Genomic DNA, 16135 nt, shown 5'->3' on the forward strand with positions numbered 1-16135 from the left:
ACTAATGTATTAAAGTCAGTTACATTTCGTTACTCAAGCAACAACTATAAAACGTAATTCAAAAAGCAACAATGGGGGCTTCCCTGGTGGTGTAGTAGTTAAGAAACCACCTGCCAATGCAGGGGACACAGGTTTGTGCCCTGGTCTGGGAAGATCCCACATGCTGCGGAGCAACTAAGCCTGTGTGCCACTACTACTGAGCCTGTGCTCTAGAGTCTGCCAGCCACAACTACTGAAGCCTACATGCTTAGAGCCCATGCTCTACAACAACAGAAGCCACCGCAATGAGAAGCCCATGCACTGCAACAGAGTAGCTCCCGCTTGCTGCAACTAGAGAAAGCTCACGCAGCAATGAAGACCCAATGCAGCCAATAAATAAATAAATAAATAATTCTTTTTTTAAAAAAGCAACAATGAAACCAGTTATAGTTAGCAACAGAAACTAATGTTTCTGGCCATCAATGTAACAAATCTCCTCTCCCCCACCACTCCAAATTATAAAAATTTTATTCAAGGGAATAAAAGACCAAATATAAATGGAGAGATATCTCATGTTTGTGGATTTGAAAATAATACCATAACAGTATTGATTCCTTCCAAATTGATCTATAAATTTAATGTAACTTCAGAAAGTTTAACTAACATATTGATTCTAATACTTATATGGAAGGGTCAAAATAGCCAAAACCAATAATAATTAGAAGAATAAGAGGGGCTGGACCTACTATATATAATGAATTTCTATAAAGCTATTGATTAAGATAGTGTACTGTTGGTGCTGGTATAGACAAATTCGTGAATGGATCAGAATTGAGAGGTCAGAGAGACCTTCAAGATGGCAGAGGAGTAAGACGTGGAGATCTTCTTCCTCCCCACAAATACATCTACACGTGGAACAACTACAGAACACTGAACGCTGGCAGAAGACCTCAGACTTCCCAAAAGGCAAGAAACTCCCCACATACCTGGGTAGGGCAAAAGAAAAAACAGAGACAAAAGAATAGGGACAGGACCTGCACCTCTGGGAGGGAGCTGTGAAAGAGGAAAAGTTTCCACACACTAGGAAACCCCTTCACTGGCAGAGACGGGGTGGGGGGAAGCTTCAGAGCCACGGAGGAGAGCGAAGCAACAGGGGTGCAGAGGGCAAAGCAGAGAGACTTCTGCACAGAGGATCAGTGCCGACCAGCACTCACCAGCCTGAGAGCCTTGTCTGCTCACCCACTGGGGCAGGTGGGGGCTAGGAGCTGAGGCTTGGGCTTCGGAGGTCAGATCCCAGGGAGAGGACTGGGGCTGGCTGCGTGAACACGGCCTGAAGGGGGCTAGTGCGCCACAGCTAGCCACGAGGGAGTCCGGGAAAAAGTCTGGACCTGCCTAAGAGGCAAGAAAGAGACCATTGTTGCGGGGTGCGTGAGGAAAGGGGATTCAGAGCACCACCTAAATGAGCTCCAGAGACGGGAGCGAACTGCAGCTATCAGCATGGACACCAGAGACAGGCATGAAACGCTAAGGCTGCTGCTGCAGCCACCAAGATGCCTGTGTGCAAGCACAGGTCACTATCCACGCCTCCCCTCCCAGGAGCCTGTGCAGCCTGCCGCTGCCAGAGTCCCGTGACCCAGGGACAACTTCCCCGGGAGAACACACGGCGTGCCTCGGGCTGGTGCAACATCACGCTGGCCTCGCCCCGCATTTCTTACCCCTCCCTCCACCCAGCCTGAGTGAGCCAGAGCCCCCGAATCAGCTGCTCCTTTAACCCCATCCTTTCTGGGCAGGGAACAGACACCCTCACGCGACCTACACGCAGAGGCGGGGCCAAATCCAAAGCTGAACCCCAGTAGCTGTGTAAACAAAGAAGAGAAAGGGAAATTTCTCCCAGCAGCCTCAGAAGCAGCAGATTAAATCTCCACAATCAACTTGATGTACTCTGCATCTGTGGAATACCTGAATAGACAATGAAGCATCCCAAATTGAGGACTTGGACTTTGGGAGCAATGAGATATATATATATATATATATATATATATATATATATATATATATATATTCCCTTTTTCTCTATTTGTGAGTGTGTATGTGTATGCTTCTTTATGTGATTTTGTCTGTATAGCTTTGCTTTTAACATTTGTCCTAGGGTTCTGTCTGTTTTTTGGGGGGTTTTTTTTAGTATAGTTTTTAGCACCTGTTATCATTAGTGGATTTGTTTTTTGGCTTGGTTGCTCTCTTCTTTCCTTTTTTTATGACTTTTTAATTTTTTATTTTTAATAATTTTTTAATTTTAATAACTGATTTTATTTTATTTTACTTTCTTTTTTCCTCCCTTTTTTCTGAGCCCTGTGGCTGACAGGGTCTTCGTGCTCTGGCCGGGTGTCAGGCCTGTACCTCTGAGGTGGGAGAGCTGAGTTCAGGACATCAGTCCACCAGAGACCTCCTGGCTCCATGGAGTATCAAATGGTGAAAGCTCTCCCAGAGGTCTCCATCTCAACCCTAAGACCCAGCTCCACTCAACAACCAGCAAGCTACAGTGCTGGACACCCTATGCCAAACAATTAGCAAGACAGGAACACAATTCCACCCATTAGCAGAGAGGCTGCCTAAAATCATAATAAGGTCACATACACCCCAAAACACACCACCGGATGCGGTCCTGCCCACCAGAAAGACAAGATCCAACCTAATCCACCAAAACACAGACAGAGGCCTACACAACCCACTGAACCAACCTTAGCCACTGGGGGCAGACACCAAAAACAACGGGAATATGAACCTGCAGCCTGCAAAAAGGAGACCCCAAACACAGTAAGTTAAGCAAAATGAAAAGACAGAGAAACACGCAGCAGATGAAGGAGCAAGGTAAAAACCCACCAGACCAAACAAATGAAGAGGAAATAGGCAGTCTACCTGAAGAAGAATTCAGAGTAAAATAGTAAAAATATCCAAAATCTTGGAAATACAATGGAGAAAAGACAAGAAACATTTAACAAGAACCTAGAAGAACTAAAGAGCAAACCAACAATGATGGACAACACAATAAATGAAATTAAAAATTCTCTATAAGGAATCAATAGGAGAATAACTGAGGCAGAAGAACAGATAAGTGACCTGGAAGATAAAATAGTGGAAATAACTACCACAGAGCAGAATAAAGAAAAAAGAATCAAAAGAATTGAGGACAGTCTCAGAGACCACTGGGACAACATTAAATGCACCAACATTCAAATTATAGGAGTCCCAGAAGAAGAAGAGAAAAAGAAAGGGACTGAGAAAATATTTGAAGAAATTGTAGTTGGAAACTTTCCTAATATGGGAAAGGAAATAATCAAGTCCAGGAAGAGCGGAGAGTCCCATAGAGGATAAATCCAAGGAGAAACATGCCAAGACACATATTAATCAAATTATCAAAAATTAAATACAAAGAAAAAGTATTAAAAGCAGCAAGGGAAAAACAACATACAAGTGAATCTCCATATGGTTAACAGCTGATCTTTCAGCACAAACTCCGCAAGCCAGAAGGGAGTCGCAGGACATATTTAAAGTGATGAAAGGGGAAGGTCTACAACCAAGATTACCCTACCCAGCAAGGATCTCATTCAGATTCGACAGAGAAATTAAAACCTTTACAGGCAAGCAAAAGCTAAGAGAATTCAGCACCACCAAACCAGCTTTATAACAAATGCTAAAGAAACTTCTCTAGGCAGGAAACACGAGAGAAGGAAAAGACCTACAATAACAAACCCAAAACAATTAAGAAAATGGTAATAGGAACATACATATTGATAACTACCTTAAATGTAAATGGATTAAATGCTCCAACCAAAAGACATAGACTGGCTGAATGGATAAAAGAACAAGACCCATATATACGCTGTCTACAAGAGACCCACTTCAGACCTAGGGACACATACAGTCTGAAAGTGAAGGAATGGAAAAAGATATTCCATGCAAATGGAAATCAAAAGAAAGCTGGAGTAGCAATTCTCATATTCAGACAAAATAGACTTTAAAATAAAGACTATTACAAGAGACAAAGAAGGACACTACATAATGATCAAGGGATGAATCCAAGAAGAAGATATAACAATTGTAAATATTTATGCACCCAACATAGGAGCACCTCAGTACATAAGGCAAATGCTAACAGCCATAAAAGGGGAAATAGACAGTAACACAATCATAGTAGGGGACTTTAACACCCCACTTTCACTAATGCACAGATCATCCAAAATGAAAATAAGTAAGGAAACACAAGCTTTAAATTATACATTAAGCAAGATGGACTTAACTGATATTTATAGGAAAATCCAAAAACAACAGAATACACTTTCTTCTCAAGTGCGCATGGAACATTCTCCAGGATAGATCATATCTTGGGTCACAAATCAAGCCTTGGTAAATTTAAGAAAATTGAACTCATATCAAGTATCTTGTACGACCACAGCGCTATGAGACTAGATGTCAGTTACAGGAAATAATCTGTAAAAAATACAAACACATGGAGGCTAAACAATACACTACTAATTAACCAAGAGATCACTGAAGAAATCAAAGAGGAAATCAAAAAATACCAAGCAACAAATAACAGTGAAAACACGATGACCCAAACATATGGGACGCAGCAAAAGAAGTTCTAAGAGGGAAGTTTATAACACGACAACCCTACCTCAACAAACAAGAAATACCTGAAATAAACAAACTAACCTTACACCTAAAGCAATTAGAGAAAGAACAAAAAAACCCCAAAGCTAGCAAAAGAAAAGAAATCATAAGATCAGAGCAGAAATAAATGAAAAAGAAATGAAGGAAATTATAGCAAAGATCAATCAAACTAAAAGCTGGTTCTTTGAGAAAATAAGCAAAATTGATTAACCATTAGCCAGACTCATCAAGAAAAAAAGGGAGAAGACTCAAATGAATAGAATTAGAAATGAAAAAGAAGTAACTGACACTGCAGAAATACAAAGGATCATGAGAGATTACTGCAAGTAACTATATGCCAATAAAATGCATAAAGTGGAAGAAATGGACAAATTCTTAGAAAAGCACAGCCTTCCGAGACTGAAACAGGAAGAAATAGAAAATATAAACAGACCAACCACAAGCACTGAAATTGAAACTGTGATTAAAAATCTTCCAACAGGGCTTCCCTGGTGGTGCAGTGGTTGAGAGTCCGCCTGCCGATGCAGGGGACACGGGTTCATGCCCTGGTCCAGGAAGATCCCACATGCCGCAGAGCGGCTGGGCCCGTGAGCCATGGCCGCTGAGCCTGCACGTCCGGAGCCTGTGCTCCGCAACGGGAGAGGCCACAGCAGTGAGAGGCCCACGTACCGCAAAAAAAAAAAAAAAAAAAATGTACAGAAATCTCTTGCATTCCTATACACTAATGATGAAAAAACTGAAAGAGAAATTAAGGAAACACTCCCATTTACCACTGCAACAAAAAGAATAAAATACCTAGGAATAAACCTACCTAAGGAGACAAAGGACCTATATGCAGAAAACTGTAAGACACTGATGAAAGAAATTAAAGATGATACAAACAGATGGAGGTATATCCCATGTGCTTGGATTGGAAGAATCAACATTGTGAAAATGACTATACTACCCAAAGCAATCTACAGATTCATTGCAATCCCTTTCAAACTACCAATGTCATTTCCCACAGAACTAGAACAAAAAATTTCACAATTTGTATGGAAACACAAAACACCCCGAATAGCCAAAGCAATCTTGAGAAAGAAAAACAGTGCTGGAGGAGTCTGGTGCCTGGACTTCAGACTATATTACAAAGCTACAGTAATCAAGACAGTATGGTACTGGCACAAAAACAGAAAGAAAGATCAATGGAACAGGATAGAAAGCCCAGAGCTAAACCCATGCACATAGGGTCACCTTATATTTGATAAAGGAGGCAAGAATATACAGTGGAGAAGACAGCCTCTTCAATAAGTGGGGCTGGGAAAACCGGACAGCTACATGTAAAAGAATGAAATTAGAACACTCCCTAACACCGTACACAAAAATAAACTGAAAATGGCTTAAAGACCTAAGTGTAAGACCAGACACTATAAAACTCTTAGAGGAAAACATAGGCAGAACACTCTATGACATAAATCACAGCAAGATCCTTTTTGACCCATCTCCTAGAGAAATGGAAATAAAAACAAAAATAAACAAATGGGACCTAATGAAACTTCAAAGCTTTTGCACAGCAAAGGAAACCATAAACAAGACCAAAAGACAACCCTCAGAGTGGGAGAAAATGTTTGCAAATGAAGCAACTGACAAAGGATTAATCTCCAAAATTTACAAGCAGCTCATGCAGCTCAATATCAAAAAAACAAACAACCCAATCCAAAAATGGGCAGGAGAGCTAAATAGACATTTCTCCAAAGAAGATATACAGATTGCCAACAAACACATGAAAGGATGCTCAATATCACTTATCATTAGAGAAATGCAAATCAAAACTGCAATGAGGCATCACCTCACACCAGTCAGAATGGCCACCATCAAAGAATCTACAAACAGTAAATGCTGGAGAGGGTGTGGAGAAAAGGGAACCCTCTGGCACTGTTGGTGGGAATGTAAATTGATACAGCCACTATGGAGAACAGTATGGAGGTTCCTTAAAAAAAGTAAAAATAGAACTACCATTTGACCCTGTAATCCCACTACTGGGCGTATACCCTGAGAAAACCATAATTCAAAAAGAGTCATGTACCACATTGTTCATTGCAGCTCAATTTACAATAGCCAGGACATGGAAGCAACTTAAGTGTCCATCGACACATGAGTGGATAAAGAAGATATGGCACATATATACAATGGAATATTACTCACCCATAAAAAGAAACAAAATTTTTTTGTAGTGAGGTGGATGGACATAGAGTCTGTCATACAGAGTGAAGTAATTCAGAAAGAGAAAAACAAATACCATATGGTAACACATAAATATGGAATCTAAAAAAAAATGCTTCTGAAGAACCTATGGGCAGGATAGGAATAAAGACACAGACATGGAGAATGGACTTGAGTCCACGGGGAGGGGGAAGGGTATGCTGGGACGAAGTGAGAGAGTGGCATGGACATATATACACTACCAAATGTGAAATAGATAGCTAGTGGGAAGAAGCTGCATAGCACAGGGAGATCAGCTTGGTGCTTTGTGACCACTTAGAGGGGTAGAATAGGGAGTGTGGGAGGGAGACGCAAGAGGGAGGAGATATGGGTATATATGTATATGTATAGGTGATTCACTTTATTATATAGCAGTAACTAACACACCATTGTAAAGCCGTTATACTCCAATAAAGATGTTTTAAAAAAATATGTTAAAAAAAAAGAAAAAAAAATTGCGAGGTCAGAAACAAAGTCTCTCTTTCTCTGTCTCCCTGTCTCTTTCTGGGTCCGTGTGTGTGTGTGTGTGTGTGTGTGTGTGTGTGTGTGTGTAAGTGTAACTCTTAACTATGACATGGCAGACCACTGGAGTCTTCGTTAAATAGAAATCTGAAAATTTTGTTACTCATATTGAAAAAATCAAGTTGGAATTCTATCTCACCTCTTATACCGTTAGCAGCTCCTGGTTGATTAAGAACTTAAATATCAAAAGCACAACTTAAAAACTAGAACAATATATATGAATGTCTTTTATGCTTTTGTAAGGAATAATTTCTTAAACATGACATACAAAGTGCTAATGATAAAATAATAAAATCTATTATGTCAAAATTAATAATTGCTGTTCATCAGTAACAGCTTAAGGAAAGTGAAACGACAAGCTCTAAACCAGAGGATTTTTGCTATACACATAACTAACAAAGGTCTAGCATTCAAAATATATAAAGAACCACTATAAATCATTAAGAAAAAGACAATCTAATAGAAAAAAATGAACAAAAGGCACGTCCTCACTTCATTAGCATTTAGAGAAATGTACGTCAGGACTATAGTAAGAGACCACTTACTTATTTTTATTATTTTTTTTTGCGGTACTCGGGCCTCTCACTGTTGCGGCCTCTCCCATTGCGGAGCACAGGCTCCGGACGCGCAGGCTCAGCGGACGTGGCTCACGGGCCCAGCCACTCCACGGCATGTGGGATCTTCCCGGACTGGGGCACGAACCCATGTCCCCTGTATCGGCAGGCGGACTCTCAACCACTGTACCACCAGGGAAGCCCCACTTACTTATTTTATACCTATCCAATGGACAAAAATTTTAAAGTCAGGCAAAACCGAGTGTTGGAAAGAATGTGAATCAATAGACTGTCTAATAAACTGCTGGGAGTGGGTGGGGAGTGAGAATTTGCTACAGCCACTTAGAAAAAATTTCTGAACACGTTGTGAAGTTGAATATTTGAAAAAAATTACAACCCAGAAATTCCATTCAGAGTACCTCTTGCATATGTGTAGTTAGCTACAAGCAATCTTAGAGAATTATTTCAGTCTGTAGAAAGTTGTGATCTAGTTTTCAGCTCTGAAGATGTTTTTCTATCCAAAATATTATGTCTAGCCAGCCTTCCTGATTCACATCAGTTGTATATGCGGATTAAAACTACACCATAGGTAAGGGGGTTCATCAAAGAATGTGTGTTGTTGCCCTCAGAAAGGACCTTTTACTGAGGCTGAAATTAGATGGGTAAGTAATGCTGGAATAAAATATGAATAGGTAATAAATAATGGCAATATTAGGTGGTCACCATTATTAGGCACGTAATATTTATCAAGCTTTTTGGTCTTCATTTAATAAATATTAATTCATTTAATCATCAGAAAGCCTCGGATGTAGATACCATTCTTTTATTTATTTATTTATGGCTGCATTGGGTCTTCATTGCTGTGCGCAGGCTTTCTCTAGTTGCGGTGAGCGGGAGCTACTCTTCGTTGCAGTGCACGGGCTTCTCATTTCAGTGGCTTCTCTTGTTGCGAAGCATGAGCTCTAGATGCGCGGGCTTCAGTAGGTGTGGCTCGCAGGCTTCAGAGCACAGGCTCGGTAGTTGTGGCACAGAGGCCTAGTAGCTCTGCAGCATGTGAGATCTTCCTGGACCAGGGGATCGAACCCGTGTCCCCTGCATTGGCCGGCAGATTCTCAACCACTGCACCACCAGGGAAGTCCCGTAGGTACCATTCTTAATCTCATTTTTCATATGGAAGATGGTGAGTCATTGGGAGGTGAAATAACTTACACAACTTCTTATATGTGTAAGTTGTGAAGCTGGGATTTAAACAAAGACTCTCTGACTCCAGCATCTGTGATATGGCAATATAGAAGCTATTGTCTGTTGGATGTAAAATCAATTTTTCTTAACTTTGCAGAGAGAACAACTCTGATTCATGGCTAACGCAGTGGTTTTGTTGTCTCCAGATGCTTCATACTGTTGCTCAGAAAGTAATGGTGTATGTCTATCTCCACTAATGAAAAACTAAATTATGTGTTAGATTTGTAATATTTCAATGGTATTATCTTATAGATGAACAGCAATATATGTAGTTATCAATGTGATATATGTGTATACATACATCAATATGATCTGAAAACTCATTTAAAATTATGCTGAGAAATATAACTGCCTTGTTTTTCTCTAGTTATGAGACTTCTTATCAGACAGACATAATGAAGAATGTCTATTTAAATATGTTTTCAAAAATTTGGATGAAAGGTTATTTAAGAGCCCAGTTTATTTCAAAATTAATATTATTAAGGGTTGATTTGAGGCTAGGTCATATATCTGATCTGAGGAATTAATTGATGTATGTTTTGACTTTCTGTTCTTTTGATAGAAAGCAAATGAGCCCATTTATGTGTTGTCCAAAAGTTATTTGATTTCCACTAAAGAGGCAGAATATTATAGTGGAAAGTTCTGAGATTAAAGTTTAATTACCTGGGATCTAAACCGAAATTGACAGTTACTATGTGAACTCTAGTGGGTGTGATCTTGGGAAAGTTACTTAATCCAGTTAGTTCTTCCTCATGTGTCAAAAATACAGATAATAATAAATACCTTGCTGCAATATTGAAAGCAATAAATAAATAACACAAGAAGGCATCCATGGTAGGTTGCCTGATATAGAAATTGCATTTATTTCCCTTGGGCAAAGTCAGTTACATATTTGGCTTTAGTTTCGTAAATCTGTAATAATGCTAATAGCATATACCAATACATATACCAGCCAGTGTTCTAAGTGTGTTACATGCATATATTAATTCACAGCAACTTTATGAGGTAGACACAAAGCAGTTAAACAACTTATCTAAGGTTACTCAGCTAAGAAATGGGGAAGTCTTGATTGGAATTTCAGCAGTCTGGTTCCAGAGCCTGTGTTTTTAACCACTACACTATACTGCCTTCCTAGAGGAAGGGGTTGTAGGGCGTATCAGTTATTTATTGCCTGTTATGTTGCATAATAAATAGTCACAAAACCTCAGGGGCATAGAACAATAGTATTTATTGGTCACATGTTGAAATGGTTGTTAGGCAAATCTGTTGATCTTGACTGGGCTCCCTCATGTGGCTGGGGGTTGGCTTGCTGTGGGCCTTGGCTGGACCTGGGCAGTTTGCCTCTGCTCCAAGTGTCTCTCATCCTGCAGCAGACTAGTCTGGGAATATTCTCATGATGAATGGCAGAGACAAAAGAGCAAAATGGAAACACACAAGTGCTTTTTCAAGTCTCTGCTGTGTCATGTCTGCTAAAAAAAATTACATGACTGACCCCGGAGTCAAAGTGGGAGGACATTACAAAGTTACATTGAGAAGGCTATGGATATAAGAATGTGTCACTTGACACATTGAAGTTGTTTTGTAATATACTGCAAATGCCAAGGTCTAGCGTTCTAAAATTCTTGTATATTAGGGATGATTTCTAAAAGAGGACCTCTGTCAAAAACAGTATTTCTGACAATTAAATAGAAAACTCTGAAAACACACACATGTGAACATACACATACATGCACACACAAACACATATAAATTTATAGAAAATAGGCAGAAACTTCTGGAAATACTTAGTTCAGTTTATAATCGCAAGGTAGTGGTGGTGATGATGATGATAATAGCTAACCTTTATGAACTTGCTGTGTGCCAAGCACTGTTCTCAACACTTACATATAGTATCTCCCTTAATCTTTTCAACAACCCTATTAAATAGGTACTATTAATAGTTTCTGTTTTACAGATGGAGGAACTGAGAGATTTAGTAATTTCCCAGAGTCACAAACCTTTTTTATAAGCTCTCCACACAAAGTAACTTTCAAAAAGCTTCTTATTTTTTTTTAATTGAATTATATCCAGACCTCTTTTCCATAGATTTGAAGGTCTTCTGTAATCTGGCCCTACCCAATTTAATTATCTGTAACTTCCATTGCTACAAGATATAATTTTAGACAATTAAGAGTCTAGGATTTTGTAGATGGGTTGCATGCATTGGATGGAGCTGAACTGGGTGCTTTAGAGATTTATTCCAGTTTCAAGAATATGTGATTTTGAGTCCCTCTGTGTATTTCCGCATATGCATGTTCAGCTTTAAAAAGTGTTGCAAGGATCTTTCATGTGAATAACTAAACTTATTTCTAAGGGATTAAGTGTAAACTAAGGCTATTTTATTCTTCTCCAAAAGTAGAGTCCTTTGCTTTGATTTTTTTTTTTCTTACTCAGCAAACAGAGATCTCTGCACTGATTTAGAGCTTTCTTAAAAATAAAATTCTGTTTGATTTGGCCACTTGATCAGAAAGACCAGATGTAAGTCGGAGATATGGTGTAAATGACATCAATATATGTCAATAAAATGAACATTTCTAATTCCACTGTGCTCCTGTTTCAGAGGTTTGAATGTTGAGAGGTACATATACATTTCCTGCGTTTTGAGATAATTTGCTGAATAAATTCTTATTTTATTCAATAGGCGGCTTTTCAGAAAAGGGGTATGAATGGAGCTCTGAAGAGGAAGAGCCAGTGAAAAAGGCAGGACCAGTCCAAGTCCTCATTGTCAGAGATGACCATTCCTTTGAATTAGATGAAACTGCACTAAATCGGATCCTTCTCTCAGAGGCTATCAGGGACAAGGAGGTCGTTGCTGTATCTGTTGCTGGAGCATTTAGAAAAGGAAAATCATTCCTGATGGACTTCATGTTGAGATACATGTATAAGCAGGTAGGGAAGAGGTGCTTTGAAAAGTTTTCTGATTTCTGTGCTTTTATGACTCCGTGTTTTTATTTAGTAGTAGTGTCCAATATTTCCATTATTATGTTCCCTAAAGATGAACTAGTTTAAAAATGCTATCGTGTAACCATTCCAACTTTGGTGCTGTCGGCACCAAACTATATAGGCCACTTTTGTCTGAAGCCACTTTGCTACATTTCCCTTAGAACGTAACTTATTTTTTAAGCTCTTTTGAAAATAGACAAGTACAGTGATATGGTTATAAACTTTACATGTTAAATAGTGTTTAAAATGTCAAATAACTTTTGTCATAATTTTTATTATAATCATTTTCCCCCCAACATTTATTATGACATTTTTCATGCATGCAGCAGAGTTAAAAGAATTTTACCGTAGACACCTGGATATGCACTACCTAGATTCTACCATTAACATTAATATTCTTGCTTTATCACATGTGTCTCCAGCTATTCTTCCCTGTTTCAATCCATTGCTCCGTCTTATTTTTTGGTTCATTTCAAAGTAAATTGTTGACTTCAGTATGCTTCCCTATAAATATTTCAATATACATCATTATTATATATTTCAGTATTTATTTAGTTTTCTTCTTTTGTTGTAAAATTTACATATAGTTACATGCACCAATCTGAAGTGTACATTTGCTTTTTTTTGAAAATGTAAATACCTGGGTAGCCCCAAAACCTATCAAGTGTATCTTGCTGTTATCCCACAAAGTTCTGTTATCTTTTCCCACTCAGTCTCACCCTTAACCCACCCCCAAAGGCAGCCAACAGTGTCATAACATTTGAGACAATAGTGTGGCATAGAAAGGAGACTTTAAGGGGCCTAGGATCAACCAAAAGCAGAAGAATAAATAGGAGATTACAGTCGGGGAACAGAAGGTTAGGAGTAGAGAGCATACCAGTATTTTTTTTTCTACCCTTTTACCCTTAGTAATTCGGGTGCCAATATGGATGTTGAGGGAGAATAGACATACTACCCAAAGAAACTTTGTATTATGCATTTATATCATAATTATCCATTTTGGATTGATCTTTTATAGGTAGGGTATTTTTGAACAACTTGGTAATGTTAACTTTAACATCTTCTATCTCTAGCCTCAGTCCAAACAAATCAAGAACAGAACAACCAAAATACTTCCAGGCTTTGAAAGCAAACAAAATTCTTACCACTTTCTATTTCTATCATACCAACATTAGTACACACTTAACGTAGGTGGGAAAATTGAGTGAACAAAATTAGTATACTTTCCATTCTTTGGGATTATATAGCTTTAGGCATATTCATAATTTTAACTGTGCGATAAACATTACAATGAAATACTCAATAACGCTTGTCATGTTGCTTATGTTAAATAGCATTTGCTCAGATTAAAGTGTAACAGATTTGTTTTTTGTTTTTTACTAGGTGCTTCTCCTCCTGCTGTTCGCTCCCTCCTCCCCCAATAGCAAAACATTTGTGTATATTATTATTGTGTATATCCTGACATAATATGCTCTCTCATACCTTTATTTCTTTGTTTCTGGAATGCCCTCCCTGAGTTTGCTCACCTGGAAAGTTCCTAAACATCCTTCAAGTCTTAGCTGTAATATCACTTCTCCTATGAAGTCTTAACTGACCAAGAGTTAGTTGTTTCTTTTCCTATGCTTCCATGTATATCTAATATACACACCCATTTTGGCATGCATATAGTGCATCATAATGGTTTGTTAGCATGTCTGTCCCCCTGTTAGGCTGTGAGCTTCCGCTTATCTGGAATGATACCTTTGTATCCCCAGGATGTAGCATAAAATGTGACAGATGGTTGCTCCTTCATAATTATTTTTTGGATGAGTAAATAAAGTAATTGTATCAATATAATAGATGTGCATACGTTGTTTCCTTTTGTCTAGAGTTGGAGAGGGATACAAACTGGTATGGATGAGTGGAAGAACCTGTACTACGTATCTAGTTCAATATCATAGACTTTCTTAATTTATAGGAGTCAGTTGATTGGGTTGGAGATTACAATGAACCATTGACTGGCTTTTCGTGGAGAGGTGGGTCTGAACGAGAGACCACGGGAATCCAGATATGGAGTGAAATCTTCCTTATCAATAAACCTGACGGTAAAAAGGTATGGTGTGAACTTCTTAAAGAAAATTGAGTTTTCGCTTGCCAACAGTTACCACTTTTCAGGATCCTCCAAAATGCTCTTTTGAAAACTAATTTTGACCGCTTGACATGAAGTTTAAAAGGGAAGTGGGCAGTATCCTATTTCATGTTCCCAGTTTCCCTTTCTACTGATCACAGAAGGCAAAATCATAGGGACAACAGAACAGCAGATCAGCTAGCTAACATCTATATTTTGTTTCAGTGCTATTTCTGTTATGTTGGATTACCAGTGAAAATTAATCATTATACTAGTCAGCAGGTAATTAATATTTTTATTTTCAGTGGCATTCATGGCACATGTGAAAAATTACCTATTAAGTATTCATTGCTAATGGTTTGCTTTAGTTCTTATGGTGTTAACTTTGTAGTAACCTTAATACCCTGCATGTTCTATAAAATATCAATAATGTACTCTACTTGCCTATAGGTTGCAGTGCTATTGATGGATACTCAGGGAACCTTTGATAGTCAGTCAACTTTGAGAGATTCGGCCACAGTATTTGCCCTTAGCACAATGATCAGCTCAATACAGGTATGGAATAAAATAAATCCATTTTGATGGATGTTTCTTTAAATAAAAATTATGAATATATGTATTTCTATATACATGTGGTAGTGAGACAAACAACAGAAATGGTAAATTATATCTATTATTTGACTCAATTAGCATACCAGTTCTTATGATTTCCTTAAGAGTGGAATTGTTTTATTACTATAATCTAATTTCTGATCAGTTTTCAAATTGCCTGCTTTAGTCAGAAAATGTTATATTGTCTTATTGATAATTTTTTCTATTTCAAGCCTACAATAAAGTCAATAATATTAAATCTTATAATGTATGTAGATACACTGAGACTACCTATTATTAGTTACATTTAATGAAATAAGATTTATAAATGCAAATTTTGTTTTATATAGCCAGTAGAAACATTTATATATGTTCACAACTTTTTATAGTATCTTAATGTGCATTTAGGAAAGTAAATGTCTTTCTTTCCTTTTTTCCTCTCTCTTTTTTTAAGTACTGTTTTTGAAGTTATTGTGTGCTTTATAAATTGTCCTGAAAGTCCTTGAGGGTTTTACTATGATCACAGAACACATAGCCTAAAAATTTTAAGACAATTTTTAGATTTTCTATTCACCGGAAAGAGCAAGAAGAGACAGTAACCAAGAAGCAGACCATCAAAGAAAGGTAAAATAGTTTTAAAAGGTAGGAAAGGCAAAGTGGTTAGGATGAGTAAGTCAAAGCTGAAATTATAAGTATGTGGGGAGAATGGAGCTAGTGAACTGGCAACCAGGGCATTATGTGTAGTTAGGACAGTGAAAGGATGGATAGAAGGAAGACTGAATTTTTTTGTAAAGGACTTTAAAATAAGTCATGATTATAACCTATGATTACCTAGCTTTTTAAAAAAATTATTATATAAGTTTCAGGTGTATAGCATTATAGTTCAACATCTGTATACAGTGATCACCACCACAAGTCTAGTTACTACCCGTCACTATACAGTTACCCCCTTTATCCATTTTGCCCAGCCCTCACCCCCCTTCTCCCCAGGTAACCACTAATCTGATCTCTATGAGTTCATTTTTATTTAATTTGTTCATTTTGTTTTTGTTTTTAGATTCCACTTATGAGTAAAATCACATGGTATTTGTCTTTATCCATATGATCTATTTCATTTAGCATAATACCATCAAGGTCCATCCATGTTGTCACAAAGTCTGGATTTCCTTCTTTTTTATGGCCAAGTAGTATTCCAGTGTGGTGTGTGTGTGTGTGTGTGTGTGTGTGTGTGTGTGTGTGTGTGTGT

General features: G+C 38.1%; 1 protein-coding gene across 1 annotated transcript in view; it reads left to right on the top strand.

Annotated features, from left to right (window-relative positions):
• Positions 1-16135, top strand: part of ATL1 (atlastin GTPase 1) — an 81811-nt gene that overhangs the window by 36892 nt on the left and 28784 nt on the right. The window contains exons 3-5 of the mRNA XM_029237134.1: positions 11890-12137; positions 14149-14283; positions 14749-14853. Coding sequence (XP_029092967.1) covers positions 11890-12137; positions 14149-14283; positions 14749-14853 — 488 coding nt within the window. The remainder of the gene's footprint in view (positions 1-11889; positions 12138-14148; positions 14284-14748; positions 14854-16135) is intronic.

This window comes from Monodon monoceros, unplaced genomic scaffold (assembly GCF_005190385.1).
Source record: "Monodon monoceros isolate NGI ecotype Baffin Bay Population unplaced genomic scaffold, NGI_Narwhal_1 Super_Scaffold_21, whole genome shotgun sequence".
NCBI classification, from domain to species: Eukaryota; Metazoa; Chordata; class Mammalia; order Artiodactyla; family Monodontidae; genus Monodon; species Monodon monoceros.